The sequence below is a fragment of the Liolophura sinensis genome, chromosome 1 (assembly GCF_032854445.1).
Source record: "Liolophura sinensis isolate JHLJ2023 chromosome 1, CUHK_Ljap_v2, whole genome shotgun sequence".
NCBI classification, from domain to species: Eukaryota; Metazoa; Mollusca; class Polyplacophora; order Chitonida; family Chitonidae; genus Liolophura; species Liolophura sinensis.
In genome coordinates, this window is record NC_088295.1 from 24,289,902 (window position 1) to 24,316,874 (window position 26,973).

A 26,973-nucleotide genomic window follows, 5' to 3' on the forward strand; every position below is an offset into this window, starting at 1 on the left:
GAACATTACAAGCACTAAAAGGTAACATCACACAAGAAATTGGAACAATAAGAAGGAATAACTCTATGCTTCAAATTGTCCAAAAATCATGTGTCTCCCGAGTAAGAAAGTGTTTAGAGGAGGGTGGATGTCAGTTTGAACACTTATTGTAAACTGTAAATTCTTATATAGTAAGTTGCCTATGGGCCCAGACTTTTGCCCCCACCCTGCATACTCATATGTTCATTCTGGTAAACTGTTACATTTCAAAAACTTTACTTGGTACACAGCAATTATTTAAAACACTTATGAAGTTTCCTGCCAAATAGGGTTGAACAGAGTTGTGAAATGGGTTTTAAAAATGTAAACACCAAAGTTTTTGTTATATATCTTGACATATTTGATCAGTCAATCAATGTGTAATCATTCGTGTGTAAACCAAGTCGTGATTACCAATCTAGTTAGCAAACAAATTAGAGGAATATTTCAAAGACAATACAATGTACATGTTGCTTTTCATCAGACGACACCATACATTTGGCTCACAGACTTGGGAACACAAAATTACAAGTTACCCAGATATGTCACATATATTTATCCTACATACTACATGTATAAACCTCTTATATAGTGTGCACTAGTTGAATGTGTACATGTAAACAGTGGCAGTGATTCAGCTGGTTCATATACATATCTATGTACAATGTGAGTTGTTTAAGAAATAGTTAAAAATATAATGAATGAAAAAGTAGAAGTACTGTACATAAAAAATTCAATTCATACAGAGTACGAATTTTTAAGATTAATTTTATACTTTTACGCAAGCTGTATTAGGTTACATGGTGTATACATGTATAAATGAGGTGTGAGAAGGTGATCAGTGATGTCAAAGATGTTCATACACTTGTAGCACAAATAAATGTCTTTCTGGGTCATGGTTATGAGTGCAGTGACCCAGGAGCCTTCCACCAGTTAGGTCGCTGTTAGTTGAAGTCCATCTCAGACTGGCTCCCTCTCCAGCCGTATGTTGAAAGGTCTGTCAGCATTGTGCGAATGGTCATGAGTTTCCATCCGGCTCTGCATGCTTCCCTTCCATCATGATGCTGGCTGCCGCTGTATAAATGAAATATTCTTGAGTGCGACGTAAAACCCCAATTAAATAAATAAATAAACCACACCTTAATAACAGTAATATTGTGAAGACTGCACATGATGATCCTGGCTAAAATTGCTGCAAGACTGCACAAGTTGAGTCATAATTGGGTAAATAGTGTCACACAGAAAATCAATAGCTATTTGTGCTGATTTTTTTTTGGTACATGGTCACTGCCTTGTTTGATCGTCTGTGAGTCATAGCCTAGATTAACCAGCTCCAGGGTAAGGAGCTATTAAAGGTCAGGACTGTACAAATGTTGTCTTCATGAAAATAAGAGCTAGATATATTCTAAGGAACAAACTACATATTTCATTTCTTCTTATCTTGATGATTGAAACATTTCACCAGACAGTGTCCTTTATAGCAATACATATTAATAGCATTTCCATGTGTGTGGCAACATTTCCTGCTGTCTTGTCTTCCAGGGGTTCGTTTACCATACTAGTATTTCAATGCTCTCTATTTCTTGTTTATGTGTGCACTTGTGGTTACATGTAAATATACTTATGTTATTAAATGTAAATATACTTTTGTTATTAAATGTAAATATACTTTTGCTGGCATACTTTTTCTGTTTTAAATTTGGATTGAACAATCCTGATAAATAGGTATGAAACCCATGTCAAATTCAGCCAGTTTATACTTGATATACAATTTTGCACATAATTAATCATCTAATAATTACTGAAAAAACATTGGTATTGACATGATTGGGCTGACTTCTTGGCCATTGACAAATTACATGTGGATACCATGAGATATTTAGGACATATTTTTCTTGGTGTGCCTCAGTATTTTTCCATTTCCCATGTGTACAGTTTTAGATCTGATTTGCCATACTTTGCTGTTCATTGTGAAAAGTTATATTACATATATTGTTACCATTGTTATGTTATAAGTCTTTATTCCCTCAGACACTGGTCTCTTTGTGAGGTTTGGTCAGTGCACAGGTCATGTTGGCCAGGGCAGCACACGGTAGCTCCGAGCTTGTCGGATCATCTGTCTGGTTTGAGCCTGGCCGATCCAGCAGGTCAATTTTGTAACACTGCTTGATTGTTTCACGGAAACGGAACTTCAGACACTCTGCCTTGATGGGATCTCGTCCATAGAAAAACTCAAAAAGTTTAGGAAGAGTTGCTGCAAAGAAAGTAGCAATTGCTTGTCCCAGAGTCGTCACATTTGCGATTTTGAAAACGTCCACGGTCAGGGCTACATACACGAGGAATATGGCTATCAGCAGAATTTTCAAAAGCCCATAAAATTCGTTCTCTCTCAGTGGCATGTGCTTTTCAATAATTCTGTCATACAGGACTTTAGGTATCATAGGTATGCCATCTTTGTTGTAGACAACCAATGGACAACCACTGTTGGCTGCACACTTTCCATCGTCCATATCATTCTGCAGGGCAATGCACTCCTCAAAGACAATTTTCTTCATGGACTTGTACTTCTCATTAAGCCTGTGTGTTGTGCCAAGCAGATAGTACATGGCCACCACTAGAATACTGACAACTGGTAAGGTGTTTGTGTAATGCTTGACTGTACCTTTGATCGTGTACAGGACAAACATCGTGACAGCCTTACAGGACTTGAGGAAAATTAGCAGGGCAAAGATCAACCCCAAGGTGACGATTAGGATAGAGAGTAAAATGAGCACAACTTTGCCATAGCTCCTGGTTTTGTACCTCATATGAAGCAGACTCTGAAGTTCCCCAGCTTTGCGCTTTGTAGTGATTATTTGCATGATGTTGTCACACGGGATGCAGTTTAGCAGGGGGAATAGCCACAGAAGACAAAAGAAACAAGCAGTCATTTTGAAAGGTCGGTGGAAAAGGCATTTAGGAGATGGGTGCTTACAGCATGGCTTAGTGAGAGTGTGAAGAACTTCTTTAAGCCAGAAGATCCAAAACCTTGGTTCCCAGATCAGAGAAAACCTGTATTGCATTTTCTGGTAGAGCAGTAGGAATCCATGCTTGGTGTCACATGGGCGACAGAGATATGATGGTAACTTAATACACCCCAGATATTCATTGCTTTCAGTAAGTGTGCTTAGAACAGTCTCTAAATTCCCTCTCATGGACAGGATTAATGTCATGAGAATGTACATGCAGAGGTAGAGAGAAGCCACGCTTAGGGTCGGATAGGTGAAAAAGGTCCCCAACCAGAAGTGGTCAAAGATCTCCAGATCGGTTATTTTCCCAGGAATGCCAAGCTCTCGTTCCACCAGGTAAAGATGACTTACCTTGTCCGAATAGAGGCTGATGTCCAGTGCAATGAGCAGGTACATGATGGCTGGGTACAGCATGGTGAAGAAACAGAAGCGTCTCAGCCTGCACAGCCAATCCCCTCTCTTGTGCAACAGAAACAGGTGCTTGATTGGCTTGGATATCCTCAGAGGAGTTGACGAGTCAAACACAACATACAGCAGTCCTCTCTCTTCATCAAAGTCTTCACCAGAAGTGTTGTTGTGGTTTGAAGAATTCAGATAAGAGTTTCCATTCCCCAGAATAATTCGGGAAATGGATCCGTGGCAATCAATCTCAACAATACTGTTTTTCTTTACATTCTGTTCAGGCCATTGAATACCATTTCTATCATGGTCTTGAGCTTGTTTCTTGTTGGAAGATTCGTTTGCTGGATACTCTGGAACCAGAGAATGGTTGAGACTTTCATGTCCGTCATTGTTCTGCTCGGGAACCTGGACAACAACAACATCATCCGACTCGGTAGAGGTGTTACTAGATTTGGAAATCCTGAAATCATTTGTTGACACAATGGAAGATCTGTGATCTCTGTCCACTTCAGCCATCCTTGACAGAACAGAATTCAAAATGGCTTCATCAAACTCTGACATTCTGGCAGAGTAGCGTTTGTTGACAGACAGACTGTCAGAGCTGGGATAACTGGGAGTGGCTGCAGAATCATGGGGAGTTAGATCAGCAGTGTTGCGGGAAGACCCTCGTGCTGAGTCAGATCTGTCATCATGTCGGAACTTACTATGGGTCAGCTTTAGCAGCATAGCATTACACAAGTTGTCATTTTGTTCATTGTTATGAACTGTCTGGTCATCAGAGACAGCGCTTGTTCGTCTTTCAGTCATTTCATATTCCTCGGTTGTTTTCTTTTTCTTCTTAGTTTCTTTCCTCCTTTTCTCCAGTGTGGCAAATGGATCTTTGATAGTTATCCCATCTACAGTTTGTGTGACCAAGTACATCTCCTCTCTCACATGTAAAACTTTCAACAAGAGGGGGCTTACCAGAAACAAGAAGAAGAACACTGTGTTTACAAATGTCCCATCTACATCCTTTTTCAAAATCAAACAGGTTTGGGCTTGGCTGTTGTTGCTGTAATGATCATATTTCCCTGATGTGGGGATGTCGCAGCACTTGTACTGGACATAGAATCTTGCTGACACAGCATTGTAAGATGCTAGTCTGGCATGGCACACTGATGACTTTAAGGTGCTATCCTTGCCAACCACTCTCATGATATTAGAGCTGATTGAAGCCATCAGTTGATTTTCATCCATTTTGAGGCAGTCTTCTGGAAGGGTGATGTCCATGATCATGTGATCTACATCTAAAGTCAGTGTTGTCAGAGAATACACATGGTACCTAAAATCCAACTCCAACAGTGGCCGCCCTGCACTGTTGTCCACCCATACCCAATCCATGGGTTGTAATATGGCACTATAGTTAGTGCCAATCTGTACATTGGGTGTAAAGTTCAGTTTGAGATAAATCAGTTGTTTCTCATCATCCTGAATAAGTGTTTTGAGCAGATTCTCAGTTTTGGTGGTAAGGTTTCCCTGGCAGTGTGAGGCAGGGCTCAGGGTCAGAGATTGTACCATCTCATATTCCACCTGTGGAAGTGGAGATTCTAACTGTTGATTCATAACTGCATGTCCAGACATGGCATAAACTATGATTAAGAGTAATGGTGACATCATCAGAGTAGAAGGAAGAACTTGTTGTTTGACTCCAGTTTCTGACTGATACCTGGCTGTGGTCCACCGTATTGTTATCAGTGCTAATGTCCTTTTTAACACTCTCTGGCTAGTGTTTCTTGCGAGTGAATGATGGGAAGCAAATGACTAGTCTCACATTGGTCTGTGTTGCTATTCAAGATATTCCCTTTGACATTGTCCTGGTTCTTCTCAGGTTAATATATTCCCCCCAGTTCTACCTCCACTCATCTATGACTCATCTCTTAGATTAGATGCTCAGCCTGATGTCTCCGCCATCTCAGACTTGAGTAAACTGCTCCCTGCACAGACAACAATTGAGCCAATTTTGTGGCAATGTATCTATATTCCAGAAGATGTTTGTCAAGATATTTTTGCTAGTATAGGTAAACAACAAGATATTATTAATGTGAACTACCTCTTTCTACATGTACATGTACACATATACATTCGGACATTGAATGTTAATTAACAGTTATTGTACAATTTAAGTCATATGATTTGTTTTGTGTGGGGATCCATACAGTAATTTTTGGAACTAAATAACTTTTGGGAAAGAATATAGATTAGTTATTTTTTTAATATGAACATTTTGTTATTATTGAATTGGTGGTCATTGAAATGTTGTGTAAGTAAAATTTATATTGAAATACATATATAAATTTGATTTTAAGGGAAGATTTTTGTAAATTTAAACTTACTGGTGAAGGCAGGTGTCAAGATCAAATGTCAGATACAATTACTGCCATTTATTGATTATACATTTTTACATATGTTCTCAGATATTCAAATGGTTTTAAACATCTGTTTGCATTTTGTGACCTGTTGCTTGTCAGAAAGCATGCAATTATTTATCTATTGGGGTTAGATGGCCTGTTTAATATATATAGAGAACAGGGATTGGTTGCTGTCATGTTTATCTCCCTAATATAATCAAGTTGCAGCGTTACATCAACAGGATATTGATCGCTTTTCAGCTCCACCAGGTCTTTGAGCAGAGTCATTTCCTCATTCAGTTTCTGGGCTTGGAATTTGGCCAGCAATGTGCTGTCTTATTGGAAGATCAGTGGGGCGTATTGAGTCATACTGAAAATGTTTCGACAACTGCAGTGAAAAAACGATGTTGGCTTATTCCTAGAAATCGAAGCAGTCTTGTAAATCTTGTGACCATTCAGTGTTGGTTGGGAGCTCATTGATCAGTTGATATCATCAAGAGATGCCAACGCTACTAATCAGAACTTTGCGAGGCATGGCAGAGCTGCAAAGAAAAAAAAAAATTTTATTGCATAATTTGAAATATTTTGATAATTTCAAATATTGAATGAAACAACCTTTACACTCATTTTTTACTATTAACAACTGCAAGTTTTTTGTTTTGAAGAATGAGATAATTTGCTACTTTCAGTTCTAAAAGACATAAAATGTGTACATGTACTTATGTATGGCGGTAACGTGCATTAGAATGAAAGCAGCCCTTTCTTTTCATAGAGATTCTGCTTTGAAGGAAACTTGGGTTAACAGAACCTGTAGGTTAACTCTGAAGGTTAAATGATTTGTTAGTGTACAGTTAGTATATCATGGGACAACCTTTCTTTTCAGCTGTCATATCTGATGTAGAAAAACTGTTTGGAATAGTTGTACCACATAAATTTGTTGTATACTGAATGAAATATATACTTACAAATACCTGGCTCGATCATGCCCCAAATGCATGAAATATAGCTGAAGTGATGTGTATAAATAATTGATCCTTGCACGTATAATTGTGACTGTGTGTCTTGGCACTCGTGTTAGGTTACCTCCGGTCAGCTGTCGGCACTGATGGTTATTATTGTCTTCAGTCTACATTCGTGTAGTGCCCTGAAGCACTCAGCATGCTACTTCTGTGGCCAAACACGCAGACTACTTTGTATTATTAGTTAAAACACTACGACTTGACTTGATCAAATACAATCTGTGGACAAAGTCATATCAGAGCTGTCTGAAAAAACATTGATCTGATTTCATTAACTTGATACGCATCCTCATACAGTCTTAGAATAATACTTAACCACTTCAAGCCTATTATTGATTGTCAGGATGCTGGCAATGTTAAATTTATTCTCCCTTACAGATGTGGAATTTGTAAACATTTTATGTAGAGTGTAACAATCCAAATGATGCCTCTTCGTGTTTTTTTTTTTTTCTCATTCACTTTTGAGTTTGCTAAATAGCTATAGCAGGAAAATGTTGAATTATAGATAGAGTATTTTTTATAAAAAAAAACAGTTGACAGTATAAAAATGTACTTGTAACATTTAAGATTATATGGTAAATAACTGTTTATTGTAGATTGTTGTATTGTGTAAACTTTCCTTAAAATGGTTCTGAAGGATATGTTAATACCCTGATTTGGTCTTTCAAAGGGCCATTTTCATTTCTTGTGTCATCTCTTTTTTCTTGATTAGAAAAGTTTAAAGTTTACCAGTCTAGTTTAACAGTTAGTGATCTAGTACAAAATAACATTTGTAGTTGTTTTCATTTTTGACCCTTCTCAGATAAGTTTGTGAGTTTAAGCCTTATTCATGTTAAACACAAAGGCAGCAAATGTAGTGAACTTCTCTTTAAATAGTTTTCATTAAAACTGTGTTTCTGTTTCCACACAGGTAGCGAAGTACACCTGTCATTTGCAAAAGTGTGAAGATGTGATACTCATGAATGCCAAGACCTGTTTACAGCACCCTGTATTGTTCCCTGGACAGCAGTTTCATAAACAGTTTGTGGACATCTACAGGGAGAATGAGCATGCCAAGATGGGTAAGCAAATGTGTTGTTACCTGCATTCCTCATTGTTATAACAGTCTATTGTTGTGACATGTGCCTTAGTAATAGCTGAATGCAGGAGCCTACAAGATATCTTAGGGTGATAAATGAAGTTCCATTTCATATTTTTTATGAATGAACTGTGTGGCAAACAAGGGGTCCCTGTTTCATTATTGTGTTAGTACATGTGCTCAGTGGATTATCATATCTTTTTTTCTTGAGGAAGCACTATAAGGGTTTATCCTGTCTTGTTCCTTCAGTGAGGTAGCACTGTAATGGTCTATCTCTGTCTTTTGCTGTCTGTGAGGTAGCATTGTATTAAATGTGTTAGCTTGCCCTGTGCCACTGAGGTAATACTGTATTGATTTGTCCTGTCTTGTTCCATCAATGAGGTACATGTAGCAGTACAGTGGGTTGTCCTATCTTGTGCCATCAGTGAGGTAGCACTGTAATGGGTTATTCTGTCTTGTGCCATCAGTGAGGTAGAACTGTAATGGGTTATCATGTCTTGTGCCATCAGTGAGAGGTAGCATTGTATTAAATGGGTTATCCGGCCCTGTGCCAGTGAGGTAATGCTGTATTGATTTGTCCTGTCTTGTTCCATCAGTGAGGTACATGTAGCAGTACAGTGGTTTGTCCTATCTTGTGCTATCAGTACGGTAGCACTGTAATGGGTTATTCTGTCTTGTGCCATCAGTGAGGTAGCATTGTAATGGATTATTCTGCCTTGTGCCATTTAGAGTGTGGTAGCACAGTAATGGGTTATCCTGTCTTGTGCAGTAAGTTAGGTTGCACTGTAATGGGTTATCATGTCTTGTGCAGTAAGTTAGGTTGCACTGTAATGGGTTATCATGTCTTGTGCCATCAGTGAGAGGTAGCATTGTATTAAATGGGTTATCCGGCCCTGTGCCAGTGAGGTAATGCTGTATTGATGTATCCTGTCCCGTTCCATCAGTGAGGTACATGTAGCAGTATAATGGGTTGTCCTATCTTGTGCCATCAGTGAGGTAGCACTGTAATGGGTTATTCTGTCTTGTGCCATCAGTGAGGTAGAACTGTAATGGGTTATCCTGCCTTGTGTCATTTATAGTGAGGTAGGACAGTAATGAGTTATCCTGTCTTGTGCAGTCAGTGAGGTAGCACTGTAAGGGGTTATCCTGCTTTGCGTCATTTATAGTGAGGTTGCACAGTAATGTGTTATCCTGTCTTGTGCCATCAGTGAGGTAGAACTGTAATGGGTTATCCTGTCCTTTGCCATCAGTGAGAGGTAGCACAATATTAAATGGGTTAGCCAGGTCTGTGCCAGTGAGGTAATACACATGTCAATTTAAGTGTTAAATGTATTTTGCAGTTACAACAAAACTTGGACATGGTCAACCTAAGCACTGAGAAAGGTTAAATGAAGAGCGGCGTAAGGACGTTGCCAATATCTGAAAAACATAGCTATATTTGATCAAGATTTCCGTGTTGAATGAGTGGATGATATGTGTTGGATATATATCTAGGATCTTAGGGGAAAACAGGCTAAAGAACATCAGTGTGCTAGTTTTGGCCTGATGATATTTGTACATATGTGAAATATAGGTTGCCATTGTTTTTCATGGTACTTTTTCAGGAGGAAGTGGAGATCACATGGTAGAGTTTTTTGAGAAGGTTACCATGGAGATAGATGAAAACAGGGAAGACGGCACCCTGCTTGAAGCCTTGAAACCGGTGTTTAATTTAATCAAAGCAAAAATTGATGAGGGAAGCAGTTTTGGAATAAACAATACAGCGGCCTTTCAGCACATGGGCATTCTGTATTTTTTTACCCGGAAGAAATGTACGGCAGAGGTAACTTCAGTTCTATCACTTTATGAATTTTTACGTTTGTATATAACACACGTAAAAATTATTATCTGCTGTGAAAATAATTTTTATGTATTATTTATTTATTTGACTGGAGATTTATGCCGTAGTGGGAGGAAACCAAGCAGAGCCCGGGGGGAAACCCACGACCATCCGCAGCTTGCTGATGGACCGTCCCACATACCGCTGTAGAGGAAGCCAGCATGAGCTGGAATTTGATATATTAAGTCACATATATTTTATCACTTTTTGATAATGTCAGTAGTGGGAAAAACATGATAAAATTTATGTCAATGAAGTATCAATTATGACATCAAAGATCAAGCAAAGTGCATTGATATGTAGCTTGGTATGGAAAACAAGGCAAAATAGCAGTGATATCCCACAGAAAGTTGAAGTAGTACTCAGTCTCTCAGCCCCTTGTTAAGTCTCAAAACCTGTCCACCAACAGATTGGCAAAGCAACAACTTAGCTGCTTGTTACAGCTATAAAACATGGCTCTGTTGAGTAGTAAATTTTGGGGGTATATTTCTGATGGGCAGGGGCAATCACTGCATTAGTATGTAAGGTTTGATCTCCATTACTAACAAATACAGAGTCAAAAGTACATGAATCAACATTTGGGACATGATGAATTTATCTATGATAGCGCAATATGCCATGTTGCACTATCTTTCCATGTGTAGTCTAGCAAAGAGAGCATGTTTCTAGCAATATATAAAATAAAATTCTGGGTCCAAAGGTTAATATGTATAGTGTTCATTTAAAATATTTTTCTTTGTGAAGTATATGTCAGAAACTGTTTTACTATCACTTAAAGCTTTTTCTGAGATCTGATGGATTTTGGCTGTTTACTGGCTACACTATGAAGCCCTTCTGAAGGTCTGTAGGATGAGAGTTTGTGCTGTCACTATGCCAACTTGAAGATGTTAAGGATGTAGAGTTTTGTACTGTTAAGCAGTGCCCGTTAGAAAAATTTGTGATGTCATTTGCGCCTGATCTGCGTATGCAATTCATGATACTCTACAATGGCCCTCCTTAGGATATAGAACCTCGGCAATACACCCACCTAATATAAAGTTGATCAAATGAATGGTTGGGGTGAAGATAAATAAGTGACAAGCCTACGGACAGTCTGAAGGACACACAGAGATCTGATAAAAAAAAAGTGCTAATGTCCCTCTAATGTGAGGTGTGCCGTCCCATAGACATTTACTATGCATGGTTTCAGGCATTCATGACCTACAATGCCCCTGTGTACTGGGATATTGCTCAAGCCTATGAGAAGACGTTGCTGGGCTCTCTACTGTCAGTGAGCTGTATCCCTAAAAGCCCTCAGCAGCCCACAGACCTTTTCCCCAACCCCTCCGAGATGACCAGGCATGACCAGGTCTTGGTAGATTCAGGGATATGGCAGGTAGGTTATACTTTACACATGGTTATCCTAATCTGAGTACAATGTGGGATTCTGAAATGGAAAGTTTTTTTTTCTACATGGACATTGCAATACTCTAAAATTTCTATTCTCTGCAGTGATTATTTCCCTGTATAGATCAGACGATATTTTCTGATTTTAAATCTTAAAAACACTTTCCAGAGCAAAACGACACTGTTGTCTATTCATATTATCATATATATTTACATAAGAAAATTGTGTGTAACTTCACATATTAATTGTGCGTGTAAATACCTCAGCTTTTATTACCCCTTAGACGAAAATTGGTCTGGGTGGAGTATTGTTGTAGCAGTCATTATCATTCCGTCCACATGGTTAATAAGGCAAAATGAAGAAACCTTTTTATTTTTGATACCTTAACCTATATTTTTCAAAATCATTAGAGTATTTTAAACCATATGTTGTGACCAGGGCATATCTCTTGAAGTTTTTAAGCAATCTTCATCAACCATGTATGAGAAGTGCACCTAGTGATGTAGAAGACTTCATTGACCTTGCAGTACTTTTTCAATGTTGGTGGGCCTGCCTGTGCCTCCATTACCATGTGAACACATCTCGTTCATGCAGCTATTCTAATGGGCGGAGGGCATTAAGCACATCACACAATATACTTTTGCATAGTGCACTAATGATACATCTGTATAATATATTCAACTGCTGCTATGTTGTCTTTCACAGTCGTTACTGACCCTCACTGAGTGTATCCATCGTTTGCTCTTCTCCATCATCAAGCTCTCACCAGATCTCAAACATCAGGTTCTTACGTGGCTAGGCAGCTGTCTGCATGCTAACAAAGGTAAGCAGAACCATTTCAAAAATTTCAGGACTTAATGAATTTACATTTTCATTGTCAAGATGACTTGCAAAAGAAAAAAATATTGTGTTTTGTTTTTTTCTGAATTTTGTTATGGATAACCTTGGGTCTGTACATAGGTGTAACATTCTATGTTTTGTTATTCTGTTCCTGAAAAACACAAAGCAACAAAAACCATCAAGTTTTATAGATACCTATGTACCCCTATCAATCAGTTTTCCGTGAAAGTGCAGATATGAACTGTGTTTTGTGTTGACAGGTCGATCTAAAATGCATGTCAGTGGGGTTTACTGCACAGACGGCTTCTCTCTAAATCTCTGTAATGTCTTACTGAGATTTTGTCAGCCTTTCTCAGAGCCTAACTCTACCAAACTGCTCAAAATACAGCCCAGCTATCTCACTGCTACACCTTCTGATGATGATGAGGCCAGACAGATGAATGTCCATTTAAAGGGTTGGTAGCGATATTGCCTACGGGATACTAGTGGTGTGAAACATACATATATATTCATTCTGTTGTAACTGTGATAAATACATTTTTGTATTTATTTTGTAGCTGTTAGAGCTTAACTTACTGACACAAAGTACACTAGCCAGTTGATGTAAATTGCTTGACCTGCCATGCCATCGAAATACACGCTCAATGACCGTGGACATTGAAGATGCTAGATTTGATGGGCCCACATTTAGTCTTGTGTTGATGAATAAACTTAATTCTGTATGTATTGTTGTTAACCTTTGTATCACTCTCCAGATTTAAGCAAAGAAACATGTCTGATTTCTTGTGATGGAATTCCCAAGCTTGCTCCTGCAGCCACATACAGCTTCATCACTGAGTGTTTCTATATGGCCCAGTATAGTATACATCAAGGCTTCTACCCTGTACATAACAAACTGAAGGAGCTAAACAAAGGGATGCATGAGTTACAGAGAATGTACGCCGAGCTGCAGGCAGCCGCTGGTGCCCAGGTTGCCCAGGTCAGGATGTTGAAGCAGGAGATGGAAAAGGGTGAGTCACAGAAAGCTAAAGCTGTTTACTGTGGGCCAGGTTCTCTATGAAGTATCATTGGGGACAGTTTTGAACAGAAAGTATTTTACTCTCTTGAATGACGTTAGACAAAAAGAGAAAGAAAAAGAGATAGAAATGTATGGAAATACAGAGCATGTACTTAAACTTTTCATGTATTTTGCAGGCATGTCCACCTTTCTGAGTATCAAGGCAGCACTAACAGAGCCGACACTGTTAGACTTGAGTGTGAACTTCCATGTTGCCTCAGCCACCTGGCTTACCCATCTAGCTACCACAGACTCTACGTCTGAGTTCATTCCTGTACGATTCCCTCTGTCTTCCACTGTGCCCAATGTACTGGCCTTCATTCCTGAAATGTTTGTGGAAAATCTCATTGATTTCATGTTGTTCCTACATCGCTTTAAGGACAGTTTGTTTGAGGTAAGTTTGTACCTTTTTTTTTATTCTTGAATTCACAGTTTTTTAACTAGTGAACAGAAAAAACAGTGCATTCAGTGTCATGATTTTACCCCTCTTCCAAAGTTGACAAACTTCTACAACATGTACAAATAGGCATGGGGAAGATTCAAGAACCATGTAAATTGCTTGTGCACTTGTCTAATTTCTACAAAGTCATTGGGTTGATTTATAATGTGTAAGTTGTTTGTCATCAAAGGCTTGTAGACTTAATGGATTTTAACCTGTTCATGAAGTTGTCCTCAAACTTGTACCATATGTGCACCCACATCTTTGTGTATAGTCATGTAGAAGAATCTGTTTTATTTATGGTCTATTGGTGAGAATCGCCAGAGGCCCATCATAGAGGCAAGAAAAGATGTGAAGAAATTGCCCAAAGTAGTTTCACCCAAGTACGACGTGTCAGTACGCTTAACGCAGTAAACCGTGTGTTATGGTCAAATATTAGCTTCCTTTTGTGATGTTTTCTTCATTGTTTTGTTGGGATTTATATCTTATGATTATGCATTGAATAAAAATTTTAGTGTTTGGAGTCGTGCTTTCATTAGTTATTCATTTAGTTTCGTATCATGAAAGGTTATTGAATGCGCTTTCGCTATTTTGAGGATCCTGAGGGTCAATGTCACATATCAGTCATCATCTTGATTGCCCGTGATAGCATATGTAGCAAAAAGATTTACACTATGTAAGGTAGCCTACGTTACGGCAATCAAGTGCTTAGTTAGTCACCAAAATGGGGAAAATAAAGAATGTGGAAGCTATCACATGGTGGGTATGACATTTGACCTGAACCCAAATGTTTCATATAAGGGGCGTGCAGGCGTAAATGGGATTAAAACTTAGATGATGCGATTCTAAAACTAAATCAGAGCGCACTGAATACGCATGGCGATTGGTGTGTACGCCTAAATTCCTGAAAGCTGTAGTGTACATGCGAAATTTATAGCAAACAGTCCTGTCAAAATCGAAAGTAGATCTCCAGTTTACGTGCGCGACGCTCCCCACGACATGTTAGTTTTGAGAAAGTGAAGGTTACAACAAAGGCTTACGTACCATTACCCACCGCCGTGGAGTTTAACTACTGTGATATTTGTATTTGTGTCATTTTGTAGTGTTTGCTTTGAAGAAGATGTTGCAAGGGCTAAAAAAAATGGTCATTTGAGATACCATGCATCAAGTTATTGCTACTGTACTGCATTAAACCATCCTACTATCGCTTCCAATGTATGGTTTCAATTCTACACCGATCGTCAGTTCTTTGTGCTATGTTAAAGTGTCATTGATGGTCCAGTTTCCAACGTGTACCGTGCATGCATCGGTGATTTCTGAGGAGAGAAATTGCATTTCTAATGCAATGAAATACAACGATCACGAGAACAGCTAGTGTTCAGAAACACTTTAGATTTGTACTATATACTGCCAATAAATAAAACACAAATAATAAATTTTTGTCTTCTAATGTGCATTTAGCATAACAAGCGTACTGGGATATCATGGTTTGATCCCAAAACAGCAGCTGTCTGTGTATACAGAAATGTTTCCACAGGTAAAAAAAAAATTACCTGTCGCATAAGGCAAGTTACCATAGAATGAAATAATACTGCAACCCCTGCTGTCAAAAACAAAATGAAAAAAGAAAAAACCAGTAGGCCTGCAGGTTAAGATGTAATAAATAAATGTAGGCTTATGAGCGTAGTTCAGATTCATTGCTCATGAGGAAGAGCTGAAAAAATTAATGTATTCTAGAATGTTATGACAAATCGTAATTCTGGGCATTCGACATGTACATACACACACTTGTTGTCCTATAATTAGCTATAAGAATCTAAATACCGGTAGGTTTATGTAAGCCTGTAGATGTATGTCTTTCGATTTTCCCAACCCCCTTCACTCATTCCACTTCACACTTTCCAGGTGTATTGCTGGGGACCCAAAATAGTTGAGTATTTTCAAAAAATGTGTACTGTGGTAGACTTACCCAGACGAAGATTTAATTGGATATAATCCTGAAAAAGCTGACAGATTGCTCATGTATTTTATGTGCCCTTGCCATATTTATGTTGTTGAGATACAACTATGCAATGTAAGGACCAAACCATGTATTACGATATGTTGCCTTGATCTGTTGCCACATATGTTAGCATTACAAATAAAGAAGATTTTATGTTCACATTAACCTAAGAAATAGAAAAGTTAATGACGTAGTTACAAAAAAAAAATTTCGGGAAAATGTCTACAATTCTTACAGAATATCGTAATATGACGTCTGGTGCAATGCATTCTCTTTAAAGTCATGTCATAATGAGGTGGGGCCGGGTCCTCCATTACAGACATAATAACTGATTGGCCCTTTGTGGGTGGAGAAGACCAGTGAAGATAAAGATAAGATAGCTTGTACTAGAAGATAAATGGTCATTAGTTACAAGAAAAATAAAAATAGAAGAAAAGCAATAGACCCATTTCACAGTCCTTGGGTGCTAGTTTTTCACTGATATTAACCATTTTTTTCAACGTTGATGGGCCTGTGCCTTCATTTGCCATGTAACAGTTTATCTCTTAATGCTTAAACCCTAGTTTACCAATCTCACACTGCATGTAGATGGAGGAATTGGAAATAGCCTTCTTTGACCTTGACATAATTTTGACCTTGACATTATTTTTTCAACATTTTTGGGGTCGTTTAAGTTGGATTTGGTGGTGAGATGTAAACTTAATACCTCTTGACATCTTTAATAAATTTCTTTGACACTTGTACCACATGTACATATACCTGACACCACCTACAGTACATGTAGAAGATCCTTCTTGTCTTCACTGACTTTGACCTGTTTTATCTGTCCTGTTGCAATGCTACCACTTTCTTGGATTGATAATGTGAATTAATTATTAGGGTATCGAAATGATATCTTGACCATGTTGATTCATGTGGATGTTAATTTGTGTTTAAGGAGAGCAGTGTACTGATGTACATGTAGATCTGTGTTTGTGTTGTTAGTCAGAACAGAACCAGCTGGAGCACATGATGACATTCATCCTGGTATTCATGGGAAGTCCTGCTCGTATGCGAAACCCTCATCATCGGGCTGAGCTAGCTGAAGTGTTGCGAGCACTAATGCCCACCTCTTCAGAAGGCTCACCATTTAGCAAAGGACTCCTCTCAACGTAAGCATACATGAACTTGTGCAAGATTTTTGTCTTGTGTGTCTTTACACCATTTCCTTGACATCATATTTGTTAATGCTGTGCTGTAGTTTCCCAGAAGCCTTGCTGGTTTCCTCCACCAATAAATCTGATAGGCATCTGACCAGTGAAATATTTTGAAGTATATGTATTGTGTGAAACACTGATGTGAATAATAAACACTGTTAACAGCTGTTTAAGATGCAGCCACTGGTAGAACATGTAGCTGAGATGTTAGTTCATGTGTTTGATGCAATATGCTTAAGTATGGTGTGAAATACTAAACAAGTAAATAAATATCGGTACTTTTGTATTGGCACAACTGGTAAGGGGAGACTACTCCTAGTGTGACGTGTAACCTTCAGAAGACTACTGTGTACAGTGTGCCTGTCAATTTTGTATTAGTGTTTACTAACTTTGTATAAGAAATGAACATGTATTCTACAATGTAACACATGCTTGACAAAACCTGATATAAGTCTTAGTTGCTCTGGGTAACAGGAGTCACATATTCCCCTGGCCTTTGTTTTAGGTATAACCGAGAACAGCTGTTCAAGACTCATCCCCTGGTAGAACATGTAGCTGAAATGTTAGTTCGGGTGTTTGTTGCAATCGAGATGACTGGACAGAATGTAGAGTTTGAAATCAAGTTCCAGTACAGACAACCCATGTATGCCGTCCTGGACTACATCTGGAAGATAGATGTCCATAAGAAAGCTTTCATTGTGAGTAAATTGGTGTGTTAAACAACACGTACATGTGTCGTCAAAGTTTTGTGACTCATTGTCTGTAGTGCTCTTGTGTGATACCAGGTTTTATGAATTGTTATTTGTAATGCCTTTAATTTGTAGTGCAGTATTTATATGGCCTGCCCGGTGGGAGGTAATGTCATACAGGGAGCATTGGCGCTGACATCTAATAGCAGTTAAAGCTTTTTTAAGGATGTTAAGGATGCTAAACTGGTTTCTTAAGAACTTCATGTACTAAGCTCAAGATGCAAACAGTTTTGCTCTGAATTGGAATAAATGATAATAACTGTAAATTTCTTTGGCTTGAATGTAAATGTCATGAAAGTACTTAATCTATTGAGCTGAAGTGGCTTTCATGTGCCTACTATACACAAGGTTTTTACTATCCTTGTTGTGGATTGTGTGGACACACTAAAAGCGTAATCCATATGTGAGATCCCATTATGCAGGGGATAAAAAAGAGAAGCTTAACTGAACAGCAGTACTGACACTTGTTTTATTGGTGTTGGTCAGTCAGTTTGATGGGTAGACTTCCAGTGTAAAGATTTACCAAGTCACTGCTCTTCTTTTCGCATATGATAAATAGTCTGTCTGTGACAGTATAATGTATGTGTGTCAAAATACTATATTTTGGTTTAGAGGTCAGTGATTGAACCTCACTTGAACATCATGCATTTTTACGAACTGTTCAGATGGGCTACCTTTGTTCTCTGAATGCCTTGTTATTAGTGAAAACACATAGTCTGTGTATTTATGTTAGAACCTTCAGTTCAGTTGCATTCTCTTGTCACCAGAAACTGGCAAAAGAAGCTGAGGAGAATATTGAGGCGACTGATGCACCTCTGTTTCTGCGCTTCATCAACCTGCTGATTAATGATGCTACATTTCTGCTGGATGAGGCCCTTCAGGTATGGTCATTTCACCTTGTCAAAAATGTGCAAACACTGGCAAAATGCTTCTATTTTATTTTCTGCGGAAAACAAAACTATCAAACGTATTGATCATAAAAAAACACATCTGAAAGATTTAAAAAAAAAAATGAATAGATTAAGTGCATTTAAATGTTTGATTTCTAGAGTGGGCTTCTAGATATTGGACCATATTTATATATTGTGTTGTCACATGGATGCCTGTTACATTAATGTTTGGCTATTGAGAAAATCCTATTGAAGTATGTGAACTAATTTTGACCATAAATACATGTACAGGATATGGATATGGTCCATAATTAAATACCACTGTAAAATTTAGAAGATTTAAATACCTTGAATTCTATTCTAAAAGATGAAGAAAAGTATGTTTTAAGGACTGCTCACAAATATACCTGTCCATCTATATTGCTTGTGTAATCTTTTGAGCAAGAAGTTTTTGTTCAACTTCAAGACACATAGTCTACCCATTGATGTCTTGACCTGAATAATTTTTTTAGAGCATTGCTTTATTTTTACATATTTATCAAGTGTTTCTTGCTGTTCCCCATAACTTTGAAAGATGCGGGGAGGGATAAGTGCGTGCTTTGGGTTTAACGTTGTACAAAACAATTTTTATGCACCCCTGCTAATAGGCGAAGCATACTAGGTTATAGTGATTTTGTCCATCTGTTTGTCCATCCCTTTTTGTGTCGGGACTAAAATTCCAACAGTTTTCAACATAGTTTTAATTTTTGGTGGATACAGAGATACACAGATAACGATGTGTCGCAACTCACATTTGTCCACTTCTGTGGTTGTCATGGTTACCAGATTGCCATTTCCTTATGTATACTATATAAATAGATATGATTTTGTGTCCGGGCTACAACTCCATCTATGTTCTGCATAAAGTTTTCATTTGTGGTGAACTCATTTGTCCACTTGCGCAGTTGCCTTTGTAACCACATACCTATCATCAACACCCATGAAGATTCCCCTCAGGGGTTATACTCACCATAATGCTGCTGGTATTTTTTTTATATATTTCAAACAAATGCATTTGTTGGGGGATAAGTTGTGTTCACCTGAACTCTTGTTCATTCATATGAAGGAGGCCTTAGAGTGCATGTTGCAGGATGGATTTCTGCTGCTCTTTTATTTAATGTTGCATTACTGAGACAACTTACCGAAGGCAAGTATGTCATCCGAGCCATTATACTGATATGCGTCAACCAGTCGTTGCACTTCCTAATGCTGAACGCCAAGCAAGGAAGCTACAACTTCCTCTTTTGAGGTCTTAGGTGTGACCCGACCAAGGATTGAACCTGGATCTACCTCGGTCTCGTATTAAAGTACGTGTATATGTGTATAACAATTTACAGTACATTGTTACATAGTTACTCTGAAATATGTGTTTACCAAGTATGTAAATTAGTTTCAGTATTCAGTGTTTCTCTTGTTTTATTTTCTTGTTTTATTGAACACTGGTTACCTTTATATGTATTCCTTTGGAATCACTATTATTGTATTTGCCTGCCACTCTACAGTCACGAAGAAGAACATGTATGTATTCCCCGACAGTCACAACATTCTGTCCTTTCCTGTTGACAGTACATGAGCGAGTTAAAGGTGAAGCAGCAAGAGAAGGAGAGTGGAGCCTGGTCTCAGCTGTCTCAGGAAGAGCAGGCTGCAGCCTACAGTAGCTTTCGCACCACCACAAGACTCGCCCACGTGTATAACATCATGTCCAACAGCACCATCCACACACTTACCTTCCTGACAGAGGACATCCGCTCCATCTTCACTCACAGCGTCATGCGGGAACGTGTGGCCAGCATGCTGAACTTCTTCCTTTTACATCTGGTCAGAGCCTCATACATGTCTTTAGCTTTACTTGTGACTTAGCAGTGGGGAGCATCTTTATTTAATCTGCCTGAATTTCTGTGTGGTACTTGTGACGTAGATTTCTGAAAAACTAAGACTTAGGACTACTTTCTAATTTTACAGATTTTGGATTTCTTCCAAATTTGCTGCATACTTTCTCCTTGCTGTGGAAATGGACTGATTTTTCTGTATATTTAATAAATGAAATTTCATTGAAAACAGGTGGATGGGTAGGTGGGTAGGTGAGGTGCGGGATTTTTGTTGGAAACACCCTGTCTGTCCGTCTGTCTCTGTAGACACGATTTTATCCATGCATTGCCTCCCAAACCATTGCATCGATTCTGAGAAGCTTACCATACACCTTGCCTATTATCTGAACTTGTGGATACTAGTTAAATTTTAGGACTTTACGTAACTGGGCCTTCCATGTGTTCAGATTTTGTCCGTGCATCTCCTCCCAAACTACTGCACAGATTTTTATTAAACTCACCATATATATGGCCTATTAACTGAACTTGTGCATGCTTACGTGTAATGGCAATCAGGTAATTATTTTCATAATTATCCCCATTTAGGGTGGGGGTATAACAGTACTTTTCCATGGAGATGTATTCAGATTTTGTCCATGTAACTCTTCCTGCAGTACTGAACCTACCTGTATTTCCATGATACTTCTTCATCTACATCTTGCCTATAACCTAAACTTGTGCATGCTCAAGTTCAGTGACAATTGGGAAATTATTTTCATAACAACACCCGTTCAGACACTTAGTGTAATAATGGAATGTCATGTACACTGAATTGTCTTCTAATTGCTACATGTCTCCAACTGGATGTTACCAGTAGTGCAATTACAAAGCCATGTGCACTGCAGACAGTGCTGTTGGAGTGGTGCGACATCACAAAGCCATGTGCACTGCAGACAGTGCTGTTGGAGTGGTGCGACATCACAAAGCCATGTGCACTGCAGACATTGCTGTTGGAGTGGTGCGACATCACAAAAACATGTGCACTGCAGACAGTGCTGTTGGAGTGGTGCGACATCACAAAGCCATGTACACCGCAGAAAGTGCTGTTGGAGTGGTGCGATATCACAAAGCCATGTGCACCGCAGACAGTGCTGTTGGAGTGGTGCAACATCACAAAGCCATGTGCACCGCAGACAGTGCTGTTGGAGTGGTGCGACATCACAAAGCCATGTGCACCGCAGAAAGTGCTGTTGGAGTGGTGCGACATCACAAAGCCATGTGCACTGCAGACAGTGCTGTTGGAGTGGTGCGACATCACAAAAACATGTCATGGATGCAACGTCACAAACACAAATCTCAAACTGTGACAAACACCTGAACTTGTCACGATCATTCTGAACAGTGAACCTGGGTAGTATTAATTTTACTGTGCATGTTATAAATTATTTAATTTGCACTCATTCGTTGTATATACTTTTGGTGAAGTTAATCATAATTGATAATTCATTGAACTAGTGCAGTGCTTATTGGATACATTTGGAAACAGTTTCACTGTCATTATGAAGCCCTTTAGTATATCTGACAGATGTCGGATTTCTGACAGATGTAGGATTTTTTGCTGAAGGAATGAACTCCTAAAGTGTTACACTATATATGTTAGTCTGTTTATTTTGTTTGATGACAGGTTGGCCCAAAGCAGAAGAACTTTGCTGTGAAGGACAAGAATGAGTACGAGTTCAAGCCTCATCAGATAGTCTCTGACATCACACAGATGTACATAAACCTGGGTGAGAATGATGACTTTTGTGCGGCTGTCTCTGCTGATGGACGATCATTCTCCCCTGACCTTTTCCCAAAGGCCGTCATTGTCTTACAGAAAATTGGCCGACCTCCAGAGATTATTGGTGACTTCCTGGCCCTAGAGGAGAAAATCAATGTAAGACATCTGTGGTTATAAACCTAAAGCATTTACCCAATGTATGGCAATCTTCAGGTGTGTTTACGCATTGACTTTAGAGTGCCATATCAAATTTAGATATATGTTTGTTCAACACCATGAAAGTGGTGAGAACATTAAAATGTTCTCCATGTGCCCATTCTTTACTTGTCCTTCCTGATTTCTGGTGAATAGCATATCTGGAAGAGTTTTCAACTTTATGGGAAGGCTCATGCTGACCTGTACTCAAGGTCAGCAGTGAGTCAGTGGGCGTTGATTTTCATCACTCTACATAAGCCAGTATGGCTATTGCTGGCCACCATGCCCTTCTCTTATAATAAGTTAGCATGTTCTGAAATTGGCAGTTTGTTTCATATTAAGACAGTGGGGACCTGTAGGCTACTGATTTTGTCTTGTGTTAAACATTTGGAGAAGTTTATCACACGTTTTGGCATGTAAATTATTTTACACTCAAGCTAATGTTTCAAAAACATGAAAATAGTGCTACATTTTGTTGTAATTCAAAAAAAAAAAAAAGGTTTTACCTTCCTTGGCATGAACAAAATGTGATATATAAGTATAAATCTTCACAGTGTATGCTATTTATGGGAATCATGTACATATAATGTACATTGTGTTATGTATAAATCATGTGACTATCCGTGAATCAAAGACGCCATGACAGCCCAATCAAATAAATAAATGAGAAACACAGGTGAGGTTAAATGTCCTGGGCTGTGTGCTAAGCCTAAATGTCACATAAATAAGACTGATTTTGAGTATGACATGAAACATTAATAAGAATTCTGAGAATTACTGGTAAAAAGTAGTTACCTGTAAATAGATGTAGCCAAAGCTCTGAACCTTAGGTGGTGCGAAGTATAGTATCAAATTCAACATCCAATGCAAACAACAGGTCTGAATTTAACTAAATCTAGTGACTGTTTACCTTTGTGTTTACTGTGTCACATATTATGTTTTACATCAAACTACAATGTTTCTCATACACATCTACCAATGCTAGCACACCCAAAAATGATGACTGCACGTCCAAATAATATTCAGCAAACATTAATACAGCATTCTCAGGCAATATTTAGACACCCAGATGCTGTGCTACAAACCCAGACAGTATATGGCACACATCCATACATGTACAAGTTTCAGCCCATCCAAACACTAGGCAACATTATACAAGACCAACATGTATTGGTGGCAGCTTCAGCCTTAATGGTGTTGTCTACTCATACTGTCTGTCTGTCTGTGTCAAGGCTCTGAGTGAGAAGCAGCAGGAAGAGGAGGATCTGGTTGCCCACGCCCCAGAGGAGTTCCTTGACCCCATCATGGGCACACTAATGAAGGACCCTGTCTCCCTGCCCACTTCCAAACAGATTGTGGACCGCTCTGTTATAGCCAGACACATCCTTAGGTTGGTGTAACCAGGAGAAATAAGTACTGGCAGATATATATATATATATATATATATATATATATATATATATATATATATATATATATTAAGGGGAGATAACTGCTGTGATTCTTTAATAACACTTGGGGTACAGTAATCGCCAGTGATGTAAGGGGGAACTGTGAATTCGTGGTCAACAGCCAGTGAATGCCCAGTGGATTGTCCAGGGCTAACTGAAAAAAAAAATCCCAATAATCTTCACCAAAGTTCTAATTCCTGTAAGTACAGATACATGTAGACTGTATTTAAACTGCTTTGATGCTGAATTGTGTTTTCACTTCAGTGACCAGACAGACCCATTCAACAGACAGCCTTTGACAATGGATATGGTCATCCCAGAGACAGAGCTTAAGGAAAGAATACTGTCGTGGGTTGAGAGTAAGGGCAAGTCTACATGAGAATAGTTCCGACATCTGTATGGAAAGAGTTGTTGTCCAGGATTACTGGTCAGGGATAATAACAAGTTGAGGATCGAAGATAAGCTGTGTTTATGTGCAAACAGAAGGTCCAGGTCACGGGGAAATGACAACACTCAGCCCAATATTATAGATTAGCACATCAATATACTCTAAGAATTTTGGAATTCATTAATTTTCCATCATTCCATCATAATTTTCCGTCAGATAAGAAGGACCTAAGGAGGTGAAAAAGTAACCTGATAAAATGAGAATGTTGGAAGAGGTGGAAAAGGTAAAGGAGAAATCTACTCATGGCTCTGAGTTTAAAAGTTAGATGCTCGATTTAATTGACTAGTCATATAAAGCAATTATAGGGGCATGATATTTGTGAAGAACGCAGTGCCATTTGGATCATTTTGACTTAGTCTTGTGTTTTCGTTAGTGTGTTTCATTGAAAGCATTGTGTTAATGGCAGAAAGGTGCGGCTTAACATTGTATTATGAAACATATATGTTCATTTTTTTAAATAAAATTCGCCAGTCTTTTGTCCCTATATTACTGGCTATATTTGATGGCAAATGGTCAAAGTTGGGCTCTGAGAGCTGATCCATGGTACTTTAGATTTACAGAGATTCTGGATCTAGCCACATATAAGTGGCCCCTAATACATGTAAGTGGCCCCTAGCTACATGTACATGTAAGTGGCCCCTAGCTACATGTAGGTGGCTCCTTAACCATTGCCTACATTTGCAGAGATATTGTGGAGAAAATCAAAGGACAGCCATAAATACAGTTTCTTACCATGATACAGGTAGTTATATGTAAATGAGGCTGTGATTGAAGTTACCCATAAATCTGGCAGCTCTTGTATCAGTGAAAAACTCTTTCAAAATGTGTTGAGCACCCAGTTAGGTAATAAATAAGTCGATTGGAATCCTGTTCTGTATATGAGATGTACATTCTGAGGACTTTCTCCTGGTTGAAGAGAAACCCTGTATAGTCACAGCTGGTTTGTGATGTGCATCTCAGATGTGCATCGTGATAGGACTCTTGTATTCATATAAATGTCTATTGACTGGGATGACACCACAGCATTTTGAGGAATTCTAAACCAGTGGCATCGTCAAATTCACATGCAGAATAGCGAGTTTGTACTATCCTCACACAGAGCATTACAAACTGTTTTCACCTATAATGTCCTCTATGCTCTGTTTTCTCACTGATTTGTTAACAGAGTGGACTTGAGGAACCTGACAACTGGGACAGACCAGTGCATCTTTATTAATAATCCATTATCAGTTAATACACTTTTTCTCTGACTAAGATATTTCTTTTTCTCTGATCTAAGATTGAGGTCTGCTCCACATTCATCAAAGTTCAAATAACTTGAAGGAGTTCACAAGTACAGTTCTGTGAACAGTATACATGTAACAACATGCAGCTTCTAGTACATGTATTTCAGAATCCAGCTGAGTATGAGGATGTGCGTCACAAGTTGTGTGGAGAGACCAGGAGGGAATTCATCTTCTGTTGCTGACTGTGCACTCAAATTAATCAGGCAAATGTGAGCTGAAATAAATGTACATTAATAATGTAGGTACTGGATCTCTGATATGATTTGTTACAACTGCTGTAAATGAACATCATGTTGCCTTTCATATGTGTAAGATCTGTTGGGTTTCTCATGATGCTAGTGTTGGTTTTAAAATCCTGATGTATTCCACTATTCCCCATCAGCAGTCAATACAGTATGAGAGACCCTTCGCTAGGGTTAAGTCAATTCATTTCAGTAGGTCAATTTACAATCTGAATTACCATACTGCACAAAAAATGCCAGCAATTCCCAGTCCTGTGTAATAATAATTAGATGTGATTTCATCTATGAATACATTGTCCTTTTTAAAGCTATGAGCACACAATTATGTGAACATCGACAAAAGCCTGTGGCAGCAGCAAAGCAAGAATATTGTGTTTTTATTGGACGATATTGATGTTCTTGTGATGATCAGACAATGTTGAGCACGTTGGGTATTGTTTATAATGTCCTTGATTCTCATCTCAGCATCAGGCTACATCTGGTATCAGGATATACTTCCATTTAAATTATGTTGATGAGAGGTTGAACAATGATGATTAAAACAAAGTTATACCTTACCCCACTTGCTGGGCTTACAAGGGAATATTTTTATCACTACATGTGTTACAGTCTTAAAGTTGAATTTGTGTGCATATGGTTTAATAAGAGAAATGTATTAATGGTCTGTGTTCATTTTAATGTATATTGAAAGATACGTATCTGTACATATATACATATAAATGTGTATATTTAATTTTTAACTGTGATTCTGATGTACATTGTATGTGATGTTGGTGTGGACTTCTGGAGGTTGCGTAGTTGTGGTCTCTTCAAGTTCTTGAATATGCGATATGTATGCATCATGGCTTTAGTTTCAAGAAGTTTGACAAGGTACTTGATAGGGTGAAAAAGATTTCAAGCAGGTTACCTGAGGAAGTGATATTTTTCCTAGTGTTTCAAACCATTTCCTGCTTTTAACATGTCATTGCCACAATATGGCCGAAATGCCACGATTGTAATGGCATTAAACCCAAGTCATTCATTCTGGAATGCTGGAATGCATATCAACTCTTGGGTACTCGTGTGTCGCTAAGTGCGGCGCTCCAAGCTCCAAGTCTGGAGAAGGTCTTTTGTAGCGATTAAGGTAAACAGTCACTAGATTTACTATTGACAAATACAAGCGTGGTTTTGTATCAGAATTCTGTTGAAGTTTTTAAAGTGCTGTTGTTGTTGCTGATGCACAGTTATGATACATTATCATAAAGAACCAAAACCACAGAGATTTTAAATATAACTAACTGTCATATCCAGTGTACTGTACTTGTTGTTCTTTTTTCCCTCATTACTTCTTATTTATACCTCTTGTTGGGATTTAACACGTTTTGTTTTGGAAA

General features: G+C 38.5%; 1 protein-coding gene across 1 annotated transcript in view; it reads left to right on the top strand.

The window, feature by feature from the left end:
* The window catches only part of LOC135478740 (ubiquitin conjugation factor E4 A-like), a 33,270-nt gene extending 6,692 nt beyond the window's left edge, over window positions 1-26,578 (top strand). The window contains exons 6-19 of the mRNA XM_064758647.1: window positions 7,745-7,895; window positions 9,517-9,734; window positions 10,981-11,166; window positions 11,884-12,001; window positions 12,279-12,473; window positions 12,774-13,028; window positions 13,213-13,469; window positions 16,501-16,667; window positions 17,218-17,410; window positions 18,229-18,342; window positions 19,957-20,208; window positions 21,883-22,134; window positions 23,406-23,563; window positions 23,889-26,578. Coding sequence (XP_064614717.1) covers window positions 7,745-7,895; window positions 9,517-9,734; window positions 10,981-11,166; window positions 11,884-12,001; window positions 12,279-12,473; window positions 12,774-13,028; window positions 13,213-13,469; window positions 16,501-16,667; window positions 17,218-17,410; window positions 18,229-18,342; window positions 19,957-20,208; window positions 21,883-22,134; window positions 23,406-23,563; window positions 23,889-24,003 — 2,631 coding nt within the window. The 3' untranslated portion in view covers window positions 24,004-26,578. The remainder of the gene's footprint in view (window positions 1-7,744; window positions 7,896-9,516; window positions 9,735-10,980; window positions 11,167-11,883; window positions 12,002-12,278; window positions 12,474-12,773; window positions 13,029-13,212; window positions 13,470-16,500; window positions 16,668-17,217; window positions 17,411-18,228; window positions 18,343-19,956; window positions 20,209-21,882; window positions 22,135-23,405; window positions 23,564-23,888) is intronic.
* The last annotated feature ends 395 nt before the right edge of the window (window positions 26,579-26,973 follow it).